Source organism: Pan troglodytes, chromosome 6 (genome assembly GCF_028858775.2).
Source record: "Pan troglodytes isolate AG18354 chromosome 6, NHGRI_mPanTro3-v2.0_pri, whole genome shotgun sequence".
Taxonomy (NCBI): domain Eukaryota; kingdom Metazoa; phylum Chordata; class Mammalia; order Primates; family Hominidae; genus Pan; species Pan troglodytes.
The window spans coordinates 122,730,965-122,756,718 of NC_072404.2; the positions used below are offsets into that span (position 1 = coordinate 122,730,965).

Below are 25,754 nucleotides of genomic sequence, written 5' to 3' on the forward strand. Positions count from 1 at the left end.
CATTGAATTTCTTAATGTCTAATAATCAACCTAAAATTCTAATTTAAAAATGAAATACTGCATCCATTCATATAAACCATAGAAAACAGAATATAGTAAGAGAAAAAGAATATTCAATGTTAAAATGCCAAAATAATATGGATAGGTATAAATATATCTTTTCAAATTATCATATAAACTGAAAATAACAGGATAATTTTATAAGCTAGCCAGGGCATTTATTAATGCAGAAGCAGAATTAGTTATCTCAATTAAAAAATAGCTTTCAAAAGGCTCTACATTTAAACTAAAATACCGCTTAGGTTATGAGCTGAGAGGAATGAAATAATAATAAACTAAAATGTCCCTAAGATTGTTACACCAGATATAATTGGTCAAGTTTTATTTTATATTCAGACCATTTATGCCCTCTTTATATTCTGATATATCCTTTATACCATTATAGCCATCAACTGTAAAAACTTCTGAACTAGTAAAGCGTTACAGAATCCCACTATCATGTGGGATTTTTTTTTCCCTTGAACATTCCTAAGATTACACTTTGAACACTAATCTACACAGTTGTCTCTGTCATCTGAAATCAAAATCTTAGCAAAAACCAAGGCATATTTGGAGGATTACATTGAAAACTAAGTTTTAAAGTAAACCCAAATGTTTATTTTTTGTCTGCTAAAAAAAGTATATACTTTAGAATTAATAATTCTCACAAGACTCTGCAGAACACAACTAAGAAATATCATTTTCAAATTGTTATAGCAACAAAATTACCACGTTAGGTCATAACTCACTTTAGTAAAGTGAGACATATGAATTTGATACATTCAGAGGAAATCCTTGACATTGGTTTATTTAAGGAAGCATGATCAATAATTTAAATTTCTGATACTCTACATCAATTAATGTACAAGCATATCATGTTATTAGAACTACTGAGTAAAACTGACTTTCTCACATGGCAAGATTCTTTACTAGCTAGCATTTGTTCAGTTTATGAACCCTATATAAAAGTTCCAGCATTAAAAAAAGACTGAATTAGGGCTGGGTGTGGTGGCTCATGCCTATAATCCCAGCACTTTGGGAAGCCAAGGCAGGCGGATCATGAGGTCAGGAGTTCGAGACCAGTCCTACCCATATGGTGAAACCCCATCTCTACTAAAAATACAAAAATTAGCCAGCATGGTGGTGGGTGCATGTAATCCCAGCTATTCAGGAAGCTGAGGCAGGAGAATCGCTTGAACCTAGGAGGTGGAGGTTGCAGTGAGCCGAGACCACGCCATTGCACTCTAGGCTGGGCGACAAGAGTGAGACTCCGTCTCAACAACAAAAAAAAAAAAAAAAAAAAAAAGCGAAACTGAATTAATAATTATGATAGCAAATTGTCAAGTCAGTCTCTGAAATAAGTGTAAATTATTTCACTTTCCCTCATAATATCTCAGTTCTGTGGGCACTATTATTATCCTCATCTGATATTTGAGATAACATGACCTACCCAAGGTTGCACAATCAGTGGTAGCAAATCATACCTGTCTGATAGCAGGTCAAAATTCTTAATTACTACATTGTCCTGCCCTTGACACTACTTGAATAACTGTTACAAAAGAAGCCCTTTAAGATTTGGCTTTCCAAATGCTAAAAGCTATACTTACTCTTATGTAAATTATTTTAGACCACTTTTAACATATTTTAGGGATCTGGGCAGACTGACTATAAAATATAACACATAAAGATTATTAAATAATGAGCGTAGCAGGACAGTTTGTTTTTTTCTACAGATGAAGTCCTAGAACATTAACTAATGAAAAATTTTTTCACAAACACAGGTTTAAAAAATCTACAGGAAAACATAAAGTTAAAAAATGAGTTACCATGACACACCTATTAGAATAGCCGATCTCCAAAACACTGACAAATCCAAATATTGGCAAGGATGGGGAACAAAAGTAACTCTCTTTCTTTGCTAATGGGAATACAAAATGATACAGCAACTTTCAAAAACAGTTTGGCAGTTTCTTACTAAGCTACATATAGTCTAACAATACAGTCAGCAAGCGCAACTCTTATGTATTTACCCAAAAGAGATGAAAATGCAAAAGGCTGAGCAAGAGGTGAAAACCACACAATAATGTCTACAGTAGCTTTATTCATAACTGGCAAAAACTGGAAGCAACCAAAATATCTTTCAATAAATGAATGAATAAACAAACTGAGGTATAGCTAGGTAATGGAAAATTGTTCAGTGATTAGAAGAAAACTACCAAACCAAAATAAGCCATTGAAGGAACCTTAAACGCATATTGCTAAGTGGAAGAAGGCATTCAGAAAAGGCAACTTACTGTATAATTCCAATTACATGACATTTTGAAAAAGGCAAAAACTATGAAGACAGTAAAAAGATCAGTGGTTACAGAGGTTCAGAAGGGAATTCAAGTAGGAATGAATAGGTAGAAAGGAATTTTTAGGGAAGTGAAACTAGTAAAACCATTCTGTGTGATACTGGAATGGTGGATCCATGACATACATTTGCATAAAGCATTGTGCACAGTGGTATATTTGTTACAACTGATGAACCACTATTGTTACATTATCAACTGAAGTCCACAGTTTACACATTAGAGTTTGCTCTTAGCACGGTATAGTCCCATGGTTCTTGCATAATGCATAACATTGTACTTTCTGCTCAATATTTTGTAAACCTAAAGCTGCCCTAAAATAAAAATTAATTTTAAAACAACTCTAGATATTGAACTACAATAAAAGGACAATAATTATAAAAATTATTTAACAAAGGAAAATGTAAAATAAAGGCTTTTTTGGGTAGAAATAAAACAAGCTGGTAAGAAGAAATGAAATACAGAAATTTCATCATAGCTTACAGTGAATTACACAAGCATTGAAACCAAATGGTTTGAAAACAAAGAAATCTGGAAAATATATTCTTAATTTTCCTACTTGATATGGAATTAATAATGTAACTGTTTATAATCCATTTTCTAAACCAAAGAAAACATATCTATTAAATTAGCTTTCAGTGAATTTCAAGTACAGACTACTGCTTGTACAAATTTCAGCCAAGTGTGGTGGTGCAAACCTGTAGTCACAGCTATTTGGGAGGCTGAGGCAGGAAGATCACTTCAGCCCAGGAGTTTGAAACCAGCCTGGGCAATACAGTGAGACCCTGACTCATAATAAATAAAACAAAATAATAAAATAAGTAATTAAAAATTTTACTTTCTCAAAGGCAGCTTTTGAATAAAAAAAAGAAAAAAAATTCAGTACATTTTTTTTAAGTCTGTTATAGACAGATTCCAGTGTAGAAAAGATACTTGCTAGTAATGATTGCCCTAGGGGAAAAAAGTATTAATTTCTGAACAAATATTATAGGAAGCATATGATGTAATTCTAATATTATTTCATCCTGAACTAGTTATACTGTTTTACTTCATTTTTAAAATAAATAAAATTTTATTCACAGGTATAAAAGGCTAAGCCACTAAATTAGAAAGAATTTTCAATATCAGGATATATCCTTCTTAAATATCTTAAAACTGCAAAAACTTGTAGAGTAAGAAGAACATTCTATTCATAACCTTTTCCTTGAAAAGAGGTTAGAAAAAGAGATCTTGGTGCATATATCACTCTTCAGTGACTCAAGAGATATATCGTTGTCTACTCAAGTTTGAAATTTCCTGAAGAATATAAGCGTTATTATTTAGGGCCCCCAAATCATTCTAAAAATCCTGAACTTTTTATAAAGGTTCTATTGCCAATGATAATTATCTTAACTAGAAACATAATGTTCTTACTTGGTAGTTACATCCTTAGCAAAAATATTTGTTTACAGCTTTATAATAAAGATTTGAAGAAAAAGACCATTCAAAGAAATTGTGCTAAATATTGAGGACCTTATGTGCTGTCTTTTGAGGTTTTTTTTACTTTTCTCTTGCTCTGGAATTCCCAAGTATGGAGAGGGAAACGTCATTTTGGACTTTTCACAAAAGACTGATCTTTTCTATAGATAGGTACACTGAATTCCAAGAGACTAAATTTTTTCATAAATATTGCCCTCAAAAAAATTTCAACTAAACTGGTAATTTACATTAAAATTTATATATAAATAGGTATGTGTGTGTGGCATAGGAATATATTCTTAAATAGCGTGAGAATAGTGTCTGAAACAGCAATCTTTAATGGTTTTATTTTAATGAGAAGTTTTTTAAGTACATGAAATAGGTGAATAAAAAGCATATATCCCTATACCTAACAATCCTTTTTAATCAGTAATGATTCATATGCATTTTCTTTCTCTCTTTCTCTCCTTCTCTCTCTTTCTTCCTGAAAGGGTCTCACTTTGTTACTCAGGCTAGAGTACAGTGGTGCAATCTTAACTGACTATAACCTTGAACTCCTAGGCTCAAGCAATCCTCCTGCTTCAGACTCCTGAATATCTGGAACTACAGGTGTACACTACCATTCCTGGCTAATTGTTTTAGTTTTTGTAGAGATGTGGTCTCCCTATGTTGCCCAGGCTGGTTTTAAACTCACGGCATCAAAAGATTCTCTCACCTCAGTCTCCCAAATTATTGGGATTACAGGTATCAGCCACTGTGCCTGGACTCATACGCATTTAAAATCTGGCCTGCACAAGTTGCCAGTGTTCATTCACCTTAATAATTTATTGTTATCAAGAATTTATATGTGTTTTTATGTAGAAACTCTACCCAATGTAATATTACAAAAATAAGCCTCCTAAATAGCAGTATTATTTACTTTTGATATTTTCCTTAGATTCTCCTGAGTACAGTTGTTTCATTATAACTGTTCTTATGTTGTTTGTAGAATATTAAATTGTTCAAAAGGAATAACAATATGCAAAGTATTTGATAATAAAAGCTCAAAATGAGGCCACTGCACATAAAGACTAAATAGATTCATTTGTGTAGAAAGACAGCCAAAATCACAACAAATGAACGAAAACACTGCAAGTATAGTTGTTTGTCTGTAAATATGAAGGCCCAATATTAATTATCCCATCTAGTAATAAATGCAAAACATGAGTGACTATACACCTTGACAAAAGCATCTCATTGTTTCTTTCACACAATTGAAAGCCAAGTAGAAAGCAGGGTAAAGTTACTGATATAAATATATGTGCACAAAAGAGTTAACATAACAGGTCTGAGTAGCTATTGTCAGGAAATCCTGATTGCAACGTTGGTATTTGGCTAGCATCTAGGAACTCAGATTTTGAGAAGGACCCCATAATTCTCTGTTAAGAGTTGTTCACTGTACCTAAATTGTCTGTGACAAACAATATGGTTTATACTGAACACCTGCTTTTCTACTGGGAGTCTAGAATTTGGTATTTCTTTAGGCATTAACTAACCCCTGATAAAACTCTGGACTCATAAGCTCAAGTTGAGTTTTCCCAGTAGACAGCACTTTTTGCATGCTGTCATAACTTGCTACTGGAATAATCAAGGAGGTCAAGTCTAACTACAGTGGGAGAGGACTCTTTGGAAGCTTGCATCTGGTCTCCTCTAGACCTTGCCCCATGCATCTTTTTTTCCTTTTGCTGATTTTGCTGCGCATCCTTTCATTGTCACAAATCACAGCCATGAGTACCACTATATGCTGGCGATGGCAGGGGCGACCTGTCTGGAGCAGCCACTGCCATGAGGCTGGCTGCAGTGGAGAGCTGGCAGGAGTCCCACCCACTTCTGAGTTGGAGGGGTGGGACCCTGCCCTCATGGCTATAGCTGCAGCTGCCCAGCCACGGCTGTGGACCCAGGCATCCCTGTGTTCTTGGTGACCTGGGAAGCCCCCTACCTCCACAGGCTTGAAAGTGCCTGCTCCCACTGCCTGGCCTCTCTCAACTCCCAGCACCTACTTTGATTTCACAGCACAACTGAGGCCGAGCCCAGGTGCTGTCACATCTCAGCCAGGTGTGTGCACACTCAGGGCAGCACACCAGCCCTCTGCCACCTTGGCCCACTCCAGACTTTGGACACCAACAAGCATGGGAGGAAGGCCGAGGGAGTGTTGAGGGCAAATCAGTGAGGGCCTGCAGATGCCCCTTGGCATGAACAGCCTGAGTGCTGTGGATGACAGGTTGATGGTGGCAGGAGGCAGAAAGGCTCCTGGGCAGAAATGGGCGAGTCCATGGTGAGGACCGACATTTAAGCCAGGGATCTGAAGCCTGGGGGCTGGACTGCCAGTTCTGTGGACTGGAGTGAGAAGTTATGGTGCTTTTTCCAGGCCTGCCCATCGCCAACCATGGACAAATCAGCACACCCTTCCTCCCTTCTGAAGCCCATAAAAACCCCTGACTCAGCCAGACGACAGGACTATCTGCCTGTGGATAGGAGCTACCCACTCTGGGTCTCCTCTGTACTGAGGGCTGCACAAACAACGGGATGACCTGCCAGCAGATACAAGCTAAGCACTCTGGGTCTCCTCTCTGCTGAGGGCCACACAGATGTCAGGATGACCAGCTTGCAGATGGGACCTACCCACTCCAGGTCTCCTCTCTACTGAAGACTGTACATACATCAAGATGACCTGCCTGCAGAAGGGACCTACCCACTCTGGGTCTCCTCTCCACTGAGGGCTGCACAGGTGGCAAGATGACCTACCAGCAGATACAAGCTAACCACTCTAGGTCTCCTCTATGCTGAGGGCTGCATGGATGTCGGGATGACCAGCCTGTGGATGGGACCTACCCACTTCAGATCTCCTCTACACTGAGGGCTGCACAGACATCAGGATGGTCTGCCTGTGGAACGGAGCTAAATACTGCAGGTCACCTCTCCACTAAGAGCTGGACACTTGTGAGGACGATCTGCTTGCAGAAAGGAGCTACCCACTTCGGGTCTGCCACTCAGTGAAGCTCCTCTCTGCCTTGCTCACCTTCCAGTTGTCCACATACCTCATTCTTCTTGGATGTGGGACAATAACTCAGGACCCACCAAATGGCTGGACTAAAAAAGCTGTAACACAAACAGGGCTGAAACATGCCTCCACTGCTCACCACATTCTGGGCAACAAGAAGGAGAGAAGAGCTGTGGCCCTTTGGGAAGCCCACACCTAGATGCACCCCGAGCCAGGGTTGTGACACCTTCTTTGGGATTCTGCAGTTCCTGGTGTCTCTTGAGTTTCCAGGTGTCACTACATTCCTCTCATCTAGATGTGGGCTACATTCCCCTCATCTAGATGCCTGCAGCATAAGCTGTGTGTAGTACATCTGATCCAGCTGCAGTCTCACATGGAGCTAGCACCTGTGCTGACTCCTGGAGCTGCCTGCCCTGCCACAGCAGCCAGTGTGCCTGGCTGTGCACAGTGGCTGGACCCCAAGCTTCTCACTCACATACCACTCACTGCTCTGTCCCTGGCTCGTGTTTGTCAGTTGTGGGGTCTGGGCTGGTAGTGTGAGCCAAGTGCAACCTGCTAGGCCAAGTGGGCGGAACGAGCCCAGCGGGCATGAGCGATATTCAGGCAGAAGGCACCACTGGTCACAGGAGTTTCTGGCTGGCGAAGTGACACCCTAAGGATCCTGTGACACTGGGTCCTATCGATCCTCCTAATAAATCATCAAACTTGAGGGATAGTCCTGGAGGCTTTCCACACAGTATACAAAATATTTAATATTGTGGACTTACAAAGGAAATTACCTATACCATAACACTGGAAACTCAGGAAACTTTTTTCTTTGGGCTACTGGAGGTTAGGATTTAACAATCGGTAGAATCATTATCCTATGAATCATTATCAAAAACACATCAATATAATGAATAAAATGTAGAATCAGGGATTCCTATGCATGGAAAGAATTCTTACGGCCCATGAGGCTAGTAGATTGGTGGAAGACAGAAAGATCTCAGAATATGGAAAATGAATATAGCAAAGTACTTTATGGGAAAAATCAATGACCTTCAGTAAGCACATTATAATGACTTCTATTTAAATGTCGTATTTATCAAAAGTTTTCACCTTATTCTCTAGTGGAAGTTTTAAAGCACTTATAAGCTGTCATTTATATGACAGAAAATGAGAAATTAGTATATACATTACAGAAATTAATCTATAAATAATACTATTGCTGGCAGCTACTCCATAAACAAACATGATTACATTTATTTTAGTTTATTTATTTATTTTTGAGATAGAGTTTCACTCTGTCGCTGAGGCTGGAGTGCAGTGGCGCGACCTCAGCTCACTGCAACCTCTGCCTCCTGGTTTGAAGCAATTCTCCTGCCTCAGCCTCCCGAGTAGCTGGGACTACAGGCATATGCCACCACGCCCGGCTAATTTTTGTATTTTTATTAGAGACAGAATTTCACCATATTGGTCAGGCTGGTCTTGAACTCCTCACCTCATGATCCACCCACCTTGGCCTCCCAAAGTGCTGGGATTACAGGCGTGACTCACCGCGCCCAGCCCCATGATTACATTTATATTGCAAGGAACATTATTATAGTTGTCAAGAAATACACTTCTCTATTGCCATCTGATATGTAGCCACTCTATAAGGTAGTAACACAAATGATGCTGACTCATATATTCCTGTTTTGTACAAGAAAGATGTAAAAATATTTTCATTTAAACATACCTTAACTATTTCTTCAATGAAACAAATGTGAGAAACAGGATCTCTCTTCTTGGCCAATACTTTTTGTAGATGTTGTACCTTAAATGAAACAAATGTAAAGCTTAGGCAATAGAAAAAGCAAGAAAAGGGAAATGGCAACCTTTACGTACATTATCATCAGCTAGTGGAGGTATTTTGAATGCTCATTGATTAAAAAACCTGCCCAAGGTCACACAATTTGGAATAACCAGGAGTTAATCCATATTAATGTTTTTTCCACTCCTTCAAATATTTACCTGTCCACAAACAGCATAAATATGATCCATAAGTTTCTCCATATTGGTCCAGAGTGAGGCACGCAAAGCTGCAGTATTTCCTGGGGTTGGCATGGTAGATCGTCCAGGTCCCCCTGGTTATGAGTGAGAAAGAACAATGAAAAATAAAGTTTTCCAAAGGCAAATATATATATATATATATGTTATTATGAAAACCATACGCAAGCTAAAAAATGAGAAGTTCCTTCTTTAGGAAATAATTTATTGAGTAAGAATCTTAACCTTTTATGCTTAAGAAAGAAAGGGAAGCGACACATACCCAGGAAGGATAAAATGGAAATTGATGAAAATGGTTTCCTACAAAAGGTGTGAGAATGGTGGGAAATGAAACAGGTGAAAGGTACAGGGATGGAGGTGAGTCTTCCTCTGTTTCCTACCACTCTCATGCCCCTTGTAGGAAACCATCTTCACTAATTTCCCATTTATCCTGTGTATGCACATGTGTGTGTATGTGTATTGTATCCCCTTTCTTAAAAAAAAAAAAAAACCCCTAAAACTGAACATAAACACATACCGAAACACATAAAACTAACTGTATATCAAATTGACAATATAACCACACAGGAGGAAAACAATTTTAATTCACGGAATTTTTACTTACAGAACGCTGACTTTAGTGAGACACATTTATGCACAAAAAAATTACAAAGAAATACTGAACTTTATTAAATAGATTTTTGCTGGATGTAGTATTGAAGTAGTAATCCTGAAACTAGTTTAGGTATATTTTGGAATGGAGCAAAATAAGGTTCTCAGTGTTAACAGAATAAAGACACAAATACGTAACGGGAATCAGAGGTATTTCCCAACTCTATCCACTGGAAAGTCAGAGAGACAATGGTTCCTCAATAGTAATAAGTATATGTAGTGTCCAAATTTTGATTTCTAAGACCATTCTCCAATAAAAACAAAGCAGGATTCAGTGGAAAAAAGAGTGATTTCATATTTGGAGCAGTGAAAATACAAGGTGAATGTGGTAGATATTGTGCCAGTGAGCAATAAAGTATTTGAAGACAAATGAAATTTTTCAAAAGGATACATCAAGTTGACTGGAGGGGGCTTCCACAACACAAATTTCAGAGAATTTGGCCATCCAAAATAATACTGATGGTAATGAATTATAAAACAATGATTAAAAAATAATTCATGAGTACACAGTGAAACTCAAATGTTTAAAAAGGATGGAAATGCTCTTTACAAAAGAGTATCAGCTAATATATGCAGAAAGAATGACAGAATTAGAAAAAAAAAATCACCATTTTACAACTACTAGTTGCAAAGTTAATTAAGAGAAAGAGTATCGATGGATACCAAAACACTAAGTGAAATGTTATTGGCCAGGCATGGTGGCTCATGCATGTAATCCCAGAACTTTGAGAGGCCAAGGTGGACGGATCACCTGAAGTCAGGATTCGAGACCAGCTTGACCAACATGGAGAAACCCCATCTCTGCTAAAAATACAGAATTAGCCGGGCATGGTGTTGCATGCCTGTAATTCTAGCTACTCGGGAGGCTGAGGCAGGAGAATTGCTTGAACCCAGGAGGCGGAGGTTACAATGAGCCGAGATCGTACCATTGCACTCCAGCCTGGGCAACAAGAGCAAAACTCCATCTCAAAAAAAAAAAAAAAGTTATTGAGAACAAGATATTCATCACATAGTCTCAAAGTATGCACCTATAAATTACTAATTACAAAGATAAGGGCATAGTATTAAAAGGAGCACTCTGGCATATGCCAATTTAATGAAGTGATCTAATTTAGCATCAGCAATAATGAAACAAACTGAAATAATTTTGTTTTCCTGATATGATGTAATAGGAAGTACACAACATCATCTTACCAATAGTATGTTTACCCTGAAGCTAATCATGAAGAAAATATCACATGAATCCAGACAAATTCAGATTATGAGGCTCTCCAAAAAATGTTAATGCCATTAACAACAACAACAAAAAAGCCAGTGGTGCTGTTTTTTATTAAAGAGACAAGACAGCCAACAGAAAAGCATGATCCCTGATTGGTTTCATTGGTTTCAGTCAGGGGAAATCAACTTACATAAACATTTTGGGGAACAATAAAATTTTGAGTATGAACTGCACCTTAAATAATATTAATGTATCAATACGAAATTTCTAGAGAGTGAGACTAAGAATTTTCTTGTATATAACACACACAGGAATCTATAAGTAAAGGTTTGAAATGTTTCAATAAAAAAATAGAAATTTTAATCCCAAATTGAAAGGCATACATTTCACTCCAAACTGACGTTTAATACCAGGCAGTAGAAGAACTCATCATTGGTTAGTCATTCTATATCCCTGCTTTTAAGGAGGACAAGATCAAGAAAACCAGAGGGACTGTGTGTGTCAACTACCTCACTGTAGTTTTTCAACAATTCAGAAAAGAATTACATGTACCTTTAGCAAACAGATGCAGTTATTTCTTTAATCTGATAATAGTAGCAAGCAATAAAATAATCTATGAGAAAGATGTTGGCTTAAAAAATATAGATAATATCTGTTTGAAATCCGCATCTAATGAATCTTTAGAATATTTGCAGTGCTATGCAAAGACTATTAAGGGAAGGTATACAGGAAATGGATAATACTGTAACAATCTGCAGCTGTCTCATATGTTATATAAAGAATGAACTCATAACAGTGAGAAAAGGGTATGTAGTGCCTTTATGAATACTAAAAAAATAGGTCAAATTCCTGGAATATGTATGACTTGGTTTTATTATAATTATGAAACCCTTTAACCTATTATTCTTTTAAATACAAGCAGAAATACAAGACATTGCCATTACCAGTTAGCTTTAATAGACTCAAGAAACAAAATAGTCTCTTAAGTTTTATGTAAGTGATAAAATAAACTAAGAGTTCTTCATAGATATAATACTTGAAAAATGGTTTCTAGTTAGTGATGGTGGAATAAAATCATTTTCTTACTCTCTTCTCTTGAATGCCAATGAAAAGAAAATCAAACAAAAGATAGAAAATGTCAATTTCAAAGACACAAACAATCAAACAAAACTTCAAACTTGAGATTATGAAGCATGCATGCCAGTTGCTGTAGATAAGTCAAAATGAAGAAGGAACCAGAGAGATGACACCTTAGATCATTAGGAAGAAGTAAATTGCTCTTAAAACCAATTGTAAGAATTTGCACAAGCTATCTAAGGATTCTTTGATTACAGCTGAGATCTACAGATTAGGACAGGCCAGGGAATGTTCAACATTGCAAAATGACAAAAAAAAAAAAAAGAAAAGCTGAAGGAAAATCATAAGGAATTGATATTTATGTTGTTTAAGAATTAGCCCCTGAGTGTGGGGCAGACTACTGGAGGTAAAGTGAGATGAAGAAAAAAAAAATACTGAGAATGCTAGGATTCAACACTGAAATGGCTTAAATAGCTTTACTGGTAGCCATACTAAGCTTCTGAATGATACAAATTTTGAGAACAGATGTGCTCCCAAGGTAAAAAGTAACAAACTGGTCAATGGTTATTGTAGACAACAAACCTAAATTAAATTGCAGACTGCTTCGGGTATCTCCCTTCAGCCATGCCTACACTATTCTTCAATGAATAGCTAGCACTTTTCAATGATGAATAATCATCAGAAACAAAGCAACAACAGACTTAACATAGACACTGGGGAGGGTGGCAGGAAGGAGGAAGAAAGGAATATAAGCTAAAAGCAATGATAAACATATATCACCAAAGAAACAATAGAAAGGGATACTCAGTTTTCCACTGTCTCAAATTACTGGAATACTCACTGGAAAAATATTATAGAAATAAGGACCATATTAGAAAAAACAAAAGTTATAATAAACGAGAGTGAAAACATAGTAACACATGTGAAATAGGCAAGAGGAAATAATACAAAATGAAGTAAAATGCAAAGATACTGGAAGCAAAGTGAAAAAACTCCAAGCAAATATTAAGAGAATCAGACTTCCACATCCATGACACCCTCTCTCCCACAGCATGCCCAGCACCAAGTGCAAGAAGATACTAGACATGGAAAACAGAGAATATCTGATATATGCATAAAGTTCTTGAAAAGAACAAATGGAACAGAAAAACATTCAATATACAATGGAAGAAAACTTTTCTATAAAAGGGAACATACTTTAACACACATACACACACAAAAACTGACACACAGCGTTCAACTGAGACATATCCTAAAGAAGTCACTAAACTTCAAAGATAAAGGAAAAACCATTTGGACAGTCAAGAAAAAGCAAGTCAGCTAGTGTGGGATAAAAATCTGATTAGTCTCATAATTCTCTAATACAACACTAAAACCCAGCAGTTGGTAAAGTAATGTCTGATGGTAGATGGGACCCTCCATTTTCCTTTCATATGAAGGGCCTTCAGCTAAAGTAACTTTCTTGTCTTCTTTCCCTACCTCTTATCCAATTCTCCCCATGTGAAGAGGAGTGAGTGATGAGTGAATGTGAATAAGAAACTGAGCCTAATTGGCTCAGTCTCTTCCTTTCTCTGTTGTTGAAGCTTTGCATATATAAAAGGTGCATTCTGACCAACATTCTACCAGTGGTAAGTATAGTGGGAAAGGCTGAATTGGGAAATAAGTTTAATTTTGAGGTGATATATTAAAAAATCCATTTGGTCATAAATCTAAGCTATGCCTTTCGGTGTATTTTTTTTAACAGTAATAAAACTAACATTACAATTGTCACCTTTTTTGTCTCCTACATTTGTGTCTCATTTTCCAATTCAGTGGGGGAAGAAAAACGTTATTTATTTGGACACATACAGCTACAAAATTCTAAGGGAAAGAAAGTGTAAATAAAAATTTATACCTGGCCAAATCATTTAAGCATAAAAGCAAAACACACCACCAACTACACAAGGACTCAGAAAGCACAGTACCCATAAAACATTTTGAAAAATCAACTAGATTATGATATCCAGCCAAGGGAGAGATGAATATAGAAATGGAGAGGTCTGGTACAACCTCTATGGAAAATAGTACAGAGATTTCTCAAAGACCTAAAGTACATCTACCATTCGATCCAGCAGTCCCACTACTGAGTATCTACCTAGTAGTCATATATCAAAAAGACACCTACATATGTATGTATATCACAATGTAACTCACAATTGCAAAGACAGGTAACCAATCTAAGTGTTCATAAAACAATGAGTGGGTAAAGAAACTGTTGTGTGTGTGTACATATATATATATATATATATATATATATATATATGTACACACACACACACACACACACACACACACCATGGAACACTACTCAGCCATAAAAAAGAATGAAATAATATCTTTTGCAGCAACTTGGATGGAACAAGTGGCCATTATTCTAAGTGAAGTAACTGAGGAGCGGAAACTTGAATACCATATGTTCTCACTTATAAGTGGGAGCTAAGCTATGAGTACAAAAAGACAGAGTGGTATAATGGACATTGGAGACTCAGAATGGGAGAGTAGGAGGGATGTGAGGGCTAAAAAACAGCATATTAGTACAATGTACATGACTCGGGTGACCATCCACTAAAATCTTAGACTTCACCACTATACAATTCATCCATGCAACCAAAACCCACTTGTACCCCTAAAGCTACTGAAAAAAAGAGAAAAGAAATGCAGAGGTCATATTAAAAGAACCAGAGATTAAAATAATTTAAAAATAGAATAAAATGTAAAAAACATTAATCATTCAAAAATAACATAACTAACAACAGGCAAATGAGGATGGGGGGCGGGTAGGGAAAAGTATAAGTATGCCTATTTCCCACATTTAGTAGTAAAGACTCAACAGACTTAGTAACAAATGACTTCAATTTCTTATTTTTTTTTAATCTTTCATTCACTACTTTTAAATTTAGAGGTATCAATTAGGATCTAGTATTTCTTATGAAGAAGCATTAATTGGAAATTCATTAAGTCCTTGATGTCACATAAATTTCTAATTATTCTGTTGAATGAAAGTAAAATACTTTTTATTTTAAAAAGTGTACTTCTAAAACTGGTGGGGCTAAACTATGGTGCTTAAGTTCACACATATGAATGATAAAACTATAAAAAGAAAAACACAGGAAGTTATCAATATAAAAGTGAGGATGATAATGGTTACATATGAGAGAGAGAGGGGCTGGTTGTGATTGGTATGGAGTACATAAACAGGTTTCTGGATCGCTGGTTTAGCCTAGGAAGTGTTCACCTTATAATAATTCATTAAGCTACATGTTTATGTTTTTCTTTAAGTTTTATAATAAAAAGGTATTTTTAAAAAGCATGTATCTTAAAATTCCATTTATGCCTCTCCATTTACCCTTCTATAACATATAATGCACAGATAAATGTATGGACTACTTTTCACTGTATAGTAACAACTACAGTATCTATCTGGGTGATGAAATTTGGATATTCTGTGTTGTCTACTTTGCTTCATCATCATCTTTCTTCATTGTTTGACTTTCTCAACATTTATGTTTTATTGTTAAATATTTCAGGCATACAAAAAAGCATATAGAATAATGTTATGAACACTAACCACCAAGCTTTAAGAAATACAACACTAAATAAAGTGAAGTTTCCTTGTACTCTCCTTTGCTGGTCTCATTTCCCTTGCTCTCTCAACAGATGTAATGGTATCGGGTTTTGTAGTTTGTTTTTAAGAGACAGAGTCTTGTTATGTTGCTGAGGCTGGATTCGAACTCCTAGGCTCAAGTGATCCTTCCGCCTCAGCATCCCAAGTAGCTGGGATTAGAGGCATGTGTCACCATGCCCAGCACTGGTATCTTAAATTTGTTGATCATTATTCCAATGTGCGTATTTACACTGTTAGTACATATGTGCACATGCAAAAACAATTTAATATAGTCTGTCATATTCTTAGGCTTTAAATTGGTATCAGGCTGTATGTATGTATCTGTAACTTTTTCATGTGCTGTTTTTGACCATTATCTATACTGGGAAATTTGTTAATTTAAATGCTGTGTATTAATCCCCTTAATAAACTAGTTTATCCATTGCTTGTACTTTTTCACTATTTGTAAACAATGAGGTAACAAAAATTCTTTTTTTTTTTTTTTTTTTGAGATGGAGTCTTGCTCTGTTGCCCAGGCTTGAGTGCAATGGCACTATTTCGGCTCACTGCAACCTCTCCCTCCCAGGTTCAAGCGATTCTCCTGCCTCAGCCTCCTGAGTAGCTGGGATTACAGGCATGTGCCACCACGCCCGGCTAATTTTTCTGTATTTTTAGTAGAGAGGGGGTTTTACCATGTTGGCCAGGCTGGTCTCAAACTCTTGACCTCAAGTGATCTGCCCACCTCAGTCTCCCAAAGTGCTGGGATTACAGGCATGAGCCAACACGCCGGCCAGGTAACAAAAATTCTTACATATACATGCCAGATTTTCCTTGCAGTATATTCTTAGAAAGTATAACATCATAAGGTGAACACATTTTCCACCTTAGAGATAAAACTGATAAAATTGAGTAAAGTGAATTTTATTCTCCTTGCATAGTTTACAAGAGTTTCTGCTCTTGTCCAGAACTTAGTTCTGTCTTAGATTTTGCCAATCTGATGATTAACTTGTATTTCCTTAATAACTAGTTCATCCTCCAAAAAGAGGCTGAATATCTTCTCACATGTTTATTGAATGTGTTCTTCTGTGACCTGCCTATTCATATTCTTTATCCATTTTTTTCTCTTGGGTTGTTTACCTTTTTCTTATTGAGTTACAGGCTGTTTACTTTTTATACTTAAAATTGTATTATTTATATTTATATATGTGTGTGTGCGTATAATTTTTTTTCTCTTCTTAGGAAGTCTCAGATTGAAAATGAGATCATGCACCATCACACTCATGAATGCGACTGTCAATCTCCTGTGTAGTGGTTGTGTTAGATACTCAACAGCTGTGAGCCATTCACTCTCAGAAACACACACTGACAGAATCCTATTATTTTTAAAATTTTGAAATAATCTTACGCTTATAAAAAAATTGTAAGTATTGTAAAAAAAAATTTTCCCTGAACCACTTGGAAGTTACTGACCTCATGCCCATCATTCTTGAATATTTTAATGTGTATTTCCAACAAACAAGGACATTCTCCTACATAACTTCAATATAAACAAGATCAGGAAACTAACATTAATACTGTCTATAAAACATTTTAAAATATAAAATAATTGGCCGGGCGCGGTGGCTCACGCCTGTAATCTCAGCACTTTGGGAGGCCGAGGTGGGCGGATCACCTGAGGTCAGGAGTTCGAGACCAGCCTGGCCAACATGATGAAACCCCGTCTCTACTAAAAATATAAAAATTAGCTGGGCATGGTGGTGGGCTTCTGTAATCCCAGCTATTCAGGAAGCTGAGACAGGCGAATTGCTTAAACCCAGGCACCAGAGGTTGCAGTGAGCTAAGATCGTGCAATTGCATTCTAGCTTGGGTGACCAGAAACTCCAGCTAAAAAAAAAAAATTATATATATATATATATATATATATATATATAAAATAATTGTGATTATGCTTTTAAAGAAAATAATAAAGAACTGATGCTTAAGGTTTCTGTGTTAAATCATGGTATCCACTTGTCAACACATGGTAATAAGGCAGCTTTTTTTAATTCTCTCAACAAAAGAGGCATACATTAGGATTGACAGCACATGAATAACTGCTTTCATTTTTTTCCCCATTCTTGACGACACAAGGGGGAATGAGATTAAACTGCTCCTGGAAATTTAAACATTATATCAAACTTTCTGAGAATAATTGCTGGGAAAAGCCAAGAGTAAAATCTCCTTTGGCAAGTTCTTTTCAAAGATCTCTTTCTGGAATAGTTTCAATACAAACCTATTCTGAGGCTAGGCCTAACCTTTAAAAATCTCTTTAAGACCTAAGATTCTTTTATCTCTTTTTATCCAGTACAACTTAAAAGTTATATATATTCAGTATTACGTAAGGTCACATTTATATAGCAAATATAAAAATAATAGGCCAGGCATGGTGGCTCATGCCTGTAATCCCAACACTTTGGGAGGCCAAGGAAGGAGGATTGCTTGAGGCCAGGAGTTCAAGACCAACTGGGGCAACATAGCAAAACTCCATCTATATTTTTTTAAATAAAAAATTAACAATCTAAAAAAAATTAAAAATTAATAAATAGCCACTTTTTTTTACTATTAGCTATGGATCAGGAACTGTTATTAATTCAATATGAGTTATTCCATCAACCCTGTGATGGATCAGAGTGCCTTCAACAGAAAAATGGGAGGAGAAAAACCAGAAACATTAACTATAGATAACATTTTGGGAAATTTTCCTGAAGACTGAAGAAATAACATGCAGGTAGTAGAGCTGAAGAAAGAAATTAAGATATATTTATTTAATTGGTTTTAAGCAAAAGGAGATACAATAACACAACTATATGTGAAGGGAAAGAGATGCAAAGAAAGAAACATTGTCAACCTGGTAGAAAGAAGGCATCTGCTAAAGCAATACCTTGTAGTGATGGGATCTAATACAACTGCAGAGTGCTTGGTCTTTGCTGGGAGAAAGCATAGTTCATCCTTACCAACAGGAAGGAAGAATGAATATAAGGGGAGAAACAGAGAGATGGAGTGGCAGCAAGTAAGTAAGGATGGACATAATCTGTGGTCTTTTCTATCTTCTTTTACGGAGAACTGTGTGTATATGTAAATATCACCAGGTATGTCTTGGTAGGAAAAGGTTTACAGACTCCTAATGAAAGGCTACTCCTCTCTACCTTGAATTTACCATCCTTTAATAGTTTTCTTTAGACTTTACTATAGTTGTAATGTTGCCAAGGATTTTATCAGTTTCTATCTCCACAGTCAGTCATTATTTTTCCTGGGTACCAGAATTATCATAAAGAAAAGTCCAGAAAGCTAAAGTAGAGACGGCATTCCTTAAAAAATATTTTCTGTCTTTAAGAAGTACATGGGAGGATAAGGATTTTAGAAGAAAAATATGTTCCTTGCCTTTTTATTTTTTATTTTTTGCATCTGTTTCCTCTCAACCAAATGACGCTACAGTTTATGGATCTTTATCTAGAAGTTCTGAATATACCAGTTGGCCAGTTCAACTCACTGATTAGACAAAAAAGATATAAATAAATTCTGAAACATAATTTCTTCTCTCATTTTCTGTCTACTAAAAAATGAGTCATTAGATTGCTTTGAAACATGAGTGTTTCACATACTATTCAAAAGACTTCTCAGTTATAAATAAATAAAGAAGCTAAATATAAACCACATCCATACCTCTCACAGCTGACTGGGAAGGCTGAGTCAAAACTTTTATGTCTAATGCACTGTTGATATTTTCTTCTAAAGTAGCACAATATCCATCCACAACACTGGTAATAGTATCCTTCAAAGTTCCAAGATTATAGAAAACCTGAAGAGCTGTTCCGACTTGAGTTGGATTCTTAAAAAAAGGTGGGGTGGGGTGGAAACAGATATAAATAGGAAAACAAACAAAATCAACATAAATATACAACTTTAAGCAGGACTTCAGCAGTCCTATCATATTTAAATACTACCATATTTTAAAATTATCAAAGACAAGAAAAAACACATTTTGAAGTGAAGATTATTTTTAAACATTATTTATTTCATAAAAGACGAAGTTAAATACTATGTATATTATTTTCCCCCTTACCATTTTTGTCCTCCTTTAAAAAATAACAAGAAGTTTGAAAGTCTGTTGTATAATATTCGAGCTTATTTAAAATCTACCACCAATCCCTATAAAAAGAACCATATTAGAAATAACATTTGTTATTTCTACATTTGTTTAGACAATAAATGAATTCTGTGGAGTTGACTGAGAGCTGAACCATGCAGACTTATTCATTATATTTCACTGACCCATTAATTCATTCTAACTACAAATATTTATACAGTGCCTACAGTATCTGTCATAGCTCTGAGTGCTGGAAAAACAGTAGTGAAACAAAACCAATTAAGTTCCTGTCTTCATGGAACTTATATTTATTGAGAAATGTACAAAACATAAATAAAACAGAATAACGGGTAGTAACAAGTGCTATAAAAACGTGAAGTAGGGAATAAGAATAGAGTATGATGGGAATTATTATACAGAGATTAGTCAGAGAATGCACCTCTGAGGTAATATTTAAACAAAGACTTGAATATACTGAGGGAGTCAAAGGAAGATATGGGAAAATACAGATCGGGGCAGTGGTATTAGCAAAAGTGCTGAAATAGCAATGTGCTTAGTATGCTAGGGAAAGAGCAAGAAGGCCATGATGGAGCAGAGTGAAGCAGAGAGGCAGAAGATGAGGGAGGTATTGAAATATCATCAATGAGTGGATTATGTCCAGAGTGATATAAATGGGTTGTTGGATTTGTGGCTAAGTTAACGAACAAATTATCAAGCTAGAAGTTGAGACACTGACATATATTTTCAGGCCCAAATAACTCAAAATCCTCTCACGCATTAGTAAGTGTCTGTTATCAGAGACACATGGTTAAAATGTTAAATTATTTCATTAACCTATTTTCTATACTAAATTTATTTTAGAAGGTTACCTCTGAAATCTATTGGTGTTATTTTAATAATAGTACATGCTGCAGACATACACATAAACTCACACACAGAGGCAAAGTAGACTCAGCTTAAAGAAAATAACAGGAAACATGGCTGGCGAATAACAATACTCATTTGAGTTTTTTCTTTTTAATTAAACAATAAAAAGAACCAAATGGATATTATTTCAAATTAAAATGTTCTAATAAAAAAGCTTAATTTAATATGGTCATAATAGAACTTAATTCTATGTTGTAAATTCTATATTAATGTATGCCAACAAGGAAAATAAGCTATTTTATAAAAAATTATTAACTGAAAACAAGGGGTATAGCATTTGCTTTTACTTTCTCCCAAGACTGTTTTATCTTTAAACTTTTTAGTAGAGACCAAAAATCAAAATGAGGCAGCTGTAAAGAAATTTCCCATGTCATTATTTAAGTGTATGTATAATCCAAGAAAGCACTACTGGAGCAATATCAAAGAATACTTTCACCTCATAAAACTGGAATACAGATATACTTTAAAACTATATTTATTGCCTTTACTATTATCAGAGGATCTGAAAAGCATAGCTTCTCCACACACAGTACAGTTTCAGTGTTATCAGCTGAATGTACGCTGTAAGATTTATGCATACAACAACTAAAAAACACTTAAATTTTTCACTTAAAACACCTAGCTAAAATAAACCACTCTTCAAAATTCTCCGCTCCAAAAATTACTAACTTCCAACTTCTCAAAACATGTTTGAAAAGGTTACTTCTGAAATCTATTGGCATTATTTTAACGTAATGGTGTATTATATTACAAATATAGCTCATCATTAAAGAAGTATATATTACAGCACTATTTATAATACAATTTACAATATTTATAATTCTAGAAGTAATTTTAAACTTGTCAATTAACATGTTCACTTTTTCAATTAATGGCATTCATATTTATAGCTTAACACATAGATTATGCCAGTAAAAAAACTGCAAAATAATTACCTGAAATAAAATTCTTTAAGTAACATACATACAGAGGAATATGCTAATTATGTAAGCACAGCTTTATTATCACAAAGTGAACACACCTAGTTAACTATCACCTAGATCATGAAGCTAAGTATTATCAGCACCTTTGAATCTTGTGTAGCTCCCCAAACTGCACCTTTCCAAATATTATCACTATCATTACTTCTAACACCAAAAATTTATTCTGTTTTTGAATTTCACATAAATGGAATTATACAGTATGTATTATCTTGTGGCTTGTCCCTTTTACTCAACATATTTTTTTGTGAAATTCGTCCATGTTGTTGGATGCAGCAGTAGTTGATTCATTTCTTACTGCTGTGCAGTATTCCACTGTAGTAATTTGCTTTAGTTTATCCATCCTACTGTTGATAAATAATAGGCTTACTTCTACCTTTAGGTATTTTAATTTATGCTGCCATGAACATTCTGTACACCTCTATTAGTGAACATATATACATATGCATTTCTGCAGGCAAAAGTAGAATTGCTAAATCATATTAGTACACTTAGAGTTTGCAGATACTGCCAATTTTACAAAGCCATTGCAGCAATTTACACTCCCACCAGCGATATATGAAAATTGTGGATGCCCCACAAATTTGCCAAAAATTCAAATGATCATTCCTTTAATTCTGGCTATTATTTTGAGTGAGTACTATGATTTTAATTTGTAGTTCTATGATGACTAAAAAACTGAATACTTCTTACATGGTAATTACCCATTTGGATATCTTCTTTTGTGAAGAACTTATTCATATTTTTGCCCATTTTTTTTAACTAGTTGTTTTTTGTCATTTACATATAAAGTTGTTTATATATTTTGGATACAACCACTTTGATAATTATATGTACTGCAAATATGTTCTCCCACTCTTAATCAAGTATTTTAAGGAAAAGAAATTCCTAATTTGAATGTAGCCCATTTTATTAATCTTACTCTCTACGGTTTAGTACTTTTGGTATTGTTTGAAAAGTGTTCCCCACCCCACATTCATAAAGATATCTTTCATTCATAAAGTTATCCTCCTGAAACTCTATTGGTTTATCTTTCATGCTCAGAAATACAATTCGCCTGGAATTAATTTCTATACAATGTGAAATAGGAGTCAAGATTAGTGTTTTTCTACATGAATACCCAATTGATCAAAAAAAGAGCAAATAAAAATCACCCGCACTCCCAAAAAGCCACCTTTGCAATAAACCAAATTTCTAAATATGTGTGTGAGTTTCTGGACTTTCAAATCTCTACCATTTCTCTATCCTTACAATTCACCTATCTAAATTACAAGGGGTATAGCATTTGCTTTTACTTTCTCCCAAGACTGTTTTATCTTTAAACTTTTTAGTAGAGACCAAAAATCAAAATGAGGCAGCTGTAAAGAAATTTCCCATGTCATTATTTAAGTGTATGTATAATCCAAGAAAGCACTTGGATTACTGTAGCTTTAAATACCAGATTTGGCAATCCTCTGCCTCTGTTCTTCAATTTGATATAGGCTCTTCTTGATATATGACACTTCCATATAAATTTCAAAATTGGCTTGACAAATGTCCTTTTTTAAAAAAAGTTTTCAGGTATTGTTTGAGATTGCATTAACTCTATAGATAAAATTAGAAATAATGGATATCTTTGTAATATTGAGTTCTCAAATCCATGAATATGGTATCTCTTTTCATTTACTCAGGTCTTTAATTTCTCTTAATGTTTTATAGATAGTTTTCTGTGAAAAAGTCTTATATATCTTTAGTTTAAATTATTTCTATTATTTTTTGATATAAATTATATGTTTTTAAATTTTTGTAAACAATCAGTAAATTGTTTTGACTTTTCTAACTATATAACCATGGTATTTCTGAATAATTTTTATTTCTCCCTTCCCATTCTCCTCTATTTCATTGCTTTTCTTATTACTTTGGCTAGGATCTTCAGTATTGCACTGAGTAGAAGAAATAAGAGTGGTATTTTTGCATCATCCCTAATATCAAATGGAAAGCCTTAAATATTTCACCATCGAGATTTTTAGAAATGCCCTTTATCAGATTAAACATACTGGCTTGCTAAGAGTATTTTTAATCATGAATTGATTTTGAATGTTATTAAGTATGTATTGAGATAATAATTTTCCTCCTTTACTTGAGAAATTATGTTATATTTCTGGAATAAAGCCATCTTGGTCATAATACATTATCAGTTTTACATCTCTGTGGCTACATTTACTAACACTTTGCTTATTATTTTTGTACAGATTTTAAAGGATGACAACTAGTAATTTTACTTCCTTACAATATTCTCATTTTCATATTGACATTAACCTGGCCTCATAAAATGAGCAGGTACATATGTTTGGTCCCTCTTTCTCAATTCTTGGATACAGTTTACATAACACTGGTTTATTTATTCCTTAAATGTTTGGAAGAATTGCCCCAGTGAAGCTGATTGGCCTTGGAGTTTTCTCCAAGGAAAGGTTTTTTTAATAATAAATTCAATTTTGTTAATAGATATAGAACTAGATAGATTTTATAATTTTCCTAGTGTTATTTTTGATATGTTGTTTTCCAGAAATTTGTCAATTTCATCTAAATTTTCAAATCAATTGGTATAAACTCATACTTAATATTGTCTTAATTTTTTTAGTTTTTGTTGGGTCTGTTATTAGATCACCTTTTTCATTCTTGATAGTGGTAATTTGTGCCTCTTTTTTCCCTTCTCCTCATCAGTCTTGTTGGTATTTATCAATTTAATTTGTTAATCTTGTTAAGTAACTAAATTTTGGCTTCTATTGGATTTTGTATTCCATTACTAGCTTTTTGTTATTCTTATTTCACAGACTTTGGAGCCAGACCTAGATCAGCATCCAAACTCTACCACTTAGCAGTCAAAACCTAAAGGCAAATTATCTAACCTCTTTAAGGCTTAGTTTCCTCATGTGCATAACAGCAAAAATAAGAGCATCAACCTAACGGGTAAATAAAATAATCTTTACTCTCTAGATTCCTCCTTTCTGGGCAGGGCATCTCTGAAAGAAAGGCAGAAGCCCCAGTCAGGGGCTTATAGGTAAAACTCCCATCTCCCTGGGACAGAGCACCTGGGGGAAGGGGTGGCTGTGGGCGCAACTACAGCAGACTCAAATGTTCCTGCCTGCTGGCTCTGAAGCGAGCTCTGCTAAGGGACAGACGACCTCCTCAAGTGGGTTCCTGACCACAGTGCCTCCTGCCTGGGAGACACCTCCCAGCAGGGGTCGACAGACATCTCATACAGGAGAACTCCAGTTGGCACCTGGCAGGTGCCCCTCTGGGACGAAGCTTTCAGAGGAAGGAACAGGCAGCAATCTTTGCTGTTCTGCAACCTCTGCTGGTGATACCCAGGCAAACAGGGTCTGGAGTGGACCTCCAGCAAACTCCAGCAGACCTGCAGCAGAGGGGTCTGACCGTCAGAAGGAAAACTAACAAACAGAAAGGAATAGCGTCAACATCAACAAAAAGGAAGTCCAAAGAGAAACCCCATCTGAAGGTCACCAACAGCAAAGACCAAAGGTAGATAAAACCACAAAGATGAGGAAAAACCAGCGCAAAAAGGTTGAAAATTACAAAAACCAGAATGCCTCTTCTCTTCCAGAAAATCACAACTCCTCGCCAGCAACGAAACAAAACTGGATGGAGAATGAGTTTGATGAAATGACAGAAGTAGGCTTCAGAAGGTGGGTAATAACAAACTCCTCCGAGCTAAAGGAGCATGTTCTAACCCAATGCAAGGAAGCTAAGAACCTTGAAAAAAGGTTAGAAAAATCGCTAACTAGAATAATCAATTTAGAGAAGAACATAAATGAACCTGATTGAGCTGAAAAACACAGCACGAGAACTTCATGAAGCATACACAAGTATCACCAGCCGAAACGATCAAGCGGAAGAAAAGATATAAAAGATTGAAGATCAGCTCAATGAAATAAAGCAAGAAGACAAGATTAGAGGAAAGAGTGAAAAGAAATGAACAAAGCCTCCAAGAAATAGGGCACTAGGAGAAAAGACCAAATCTACGTTTGATTGGTGTACCTAAAAGTGACAGGGAAAATGGAACCAAGTGGGAAAACACACTTCAGGATATTATCCAGGAGAACTTCCCCAACCTAGCAAGACAGGCCAATATTCAAATTCAGGAAATACAGAGAACACCACAAAGATACTCCTCAAGAGGAGCACCCAAGTCACATAGTTGTCAGATTCACCAAAGTT

The 25,754-nt window shown here is 35.6% G+C and overlaps 1 protein-coding gene across 2 annotated transcripts in view; it reads right to left on the reverse strand.

The window, feature by feature from the left end:
* Positions 1 to 25,754, reverse strand: part of COG5 (component of oligomeric golgi complex 5) — a 360,750-nt gene that overhangs the window by 150,305 nt on the left and 184,691 nt on the right. For both annotated transcript variants that reach the window (XM_054687655.2, XM_519305.8), the window contains exons 8-10: positions 19,209 to 19,374; positions 8,881 to 8,993; positions 8,606 to 8,683 (exon numbers count right to left, since the gene is read on the reverse strand). In XM_054687655.2, the coding sequence (XP_054543630.2) occupies positions 8,606 to 8,683; positions 8,881 to 8,993; positions 19,209 to 19,374 (357 nt within the window). The remainder of the gene's footprint in view (positions 1 to 8,605; positions 8,684 to 8,880; positions 8,994 to 19,208; positions 19,375 to 25,754) is intronic.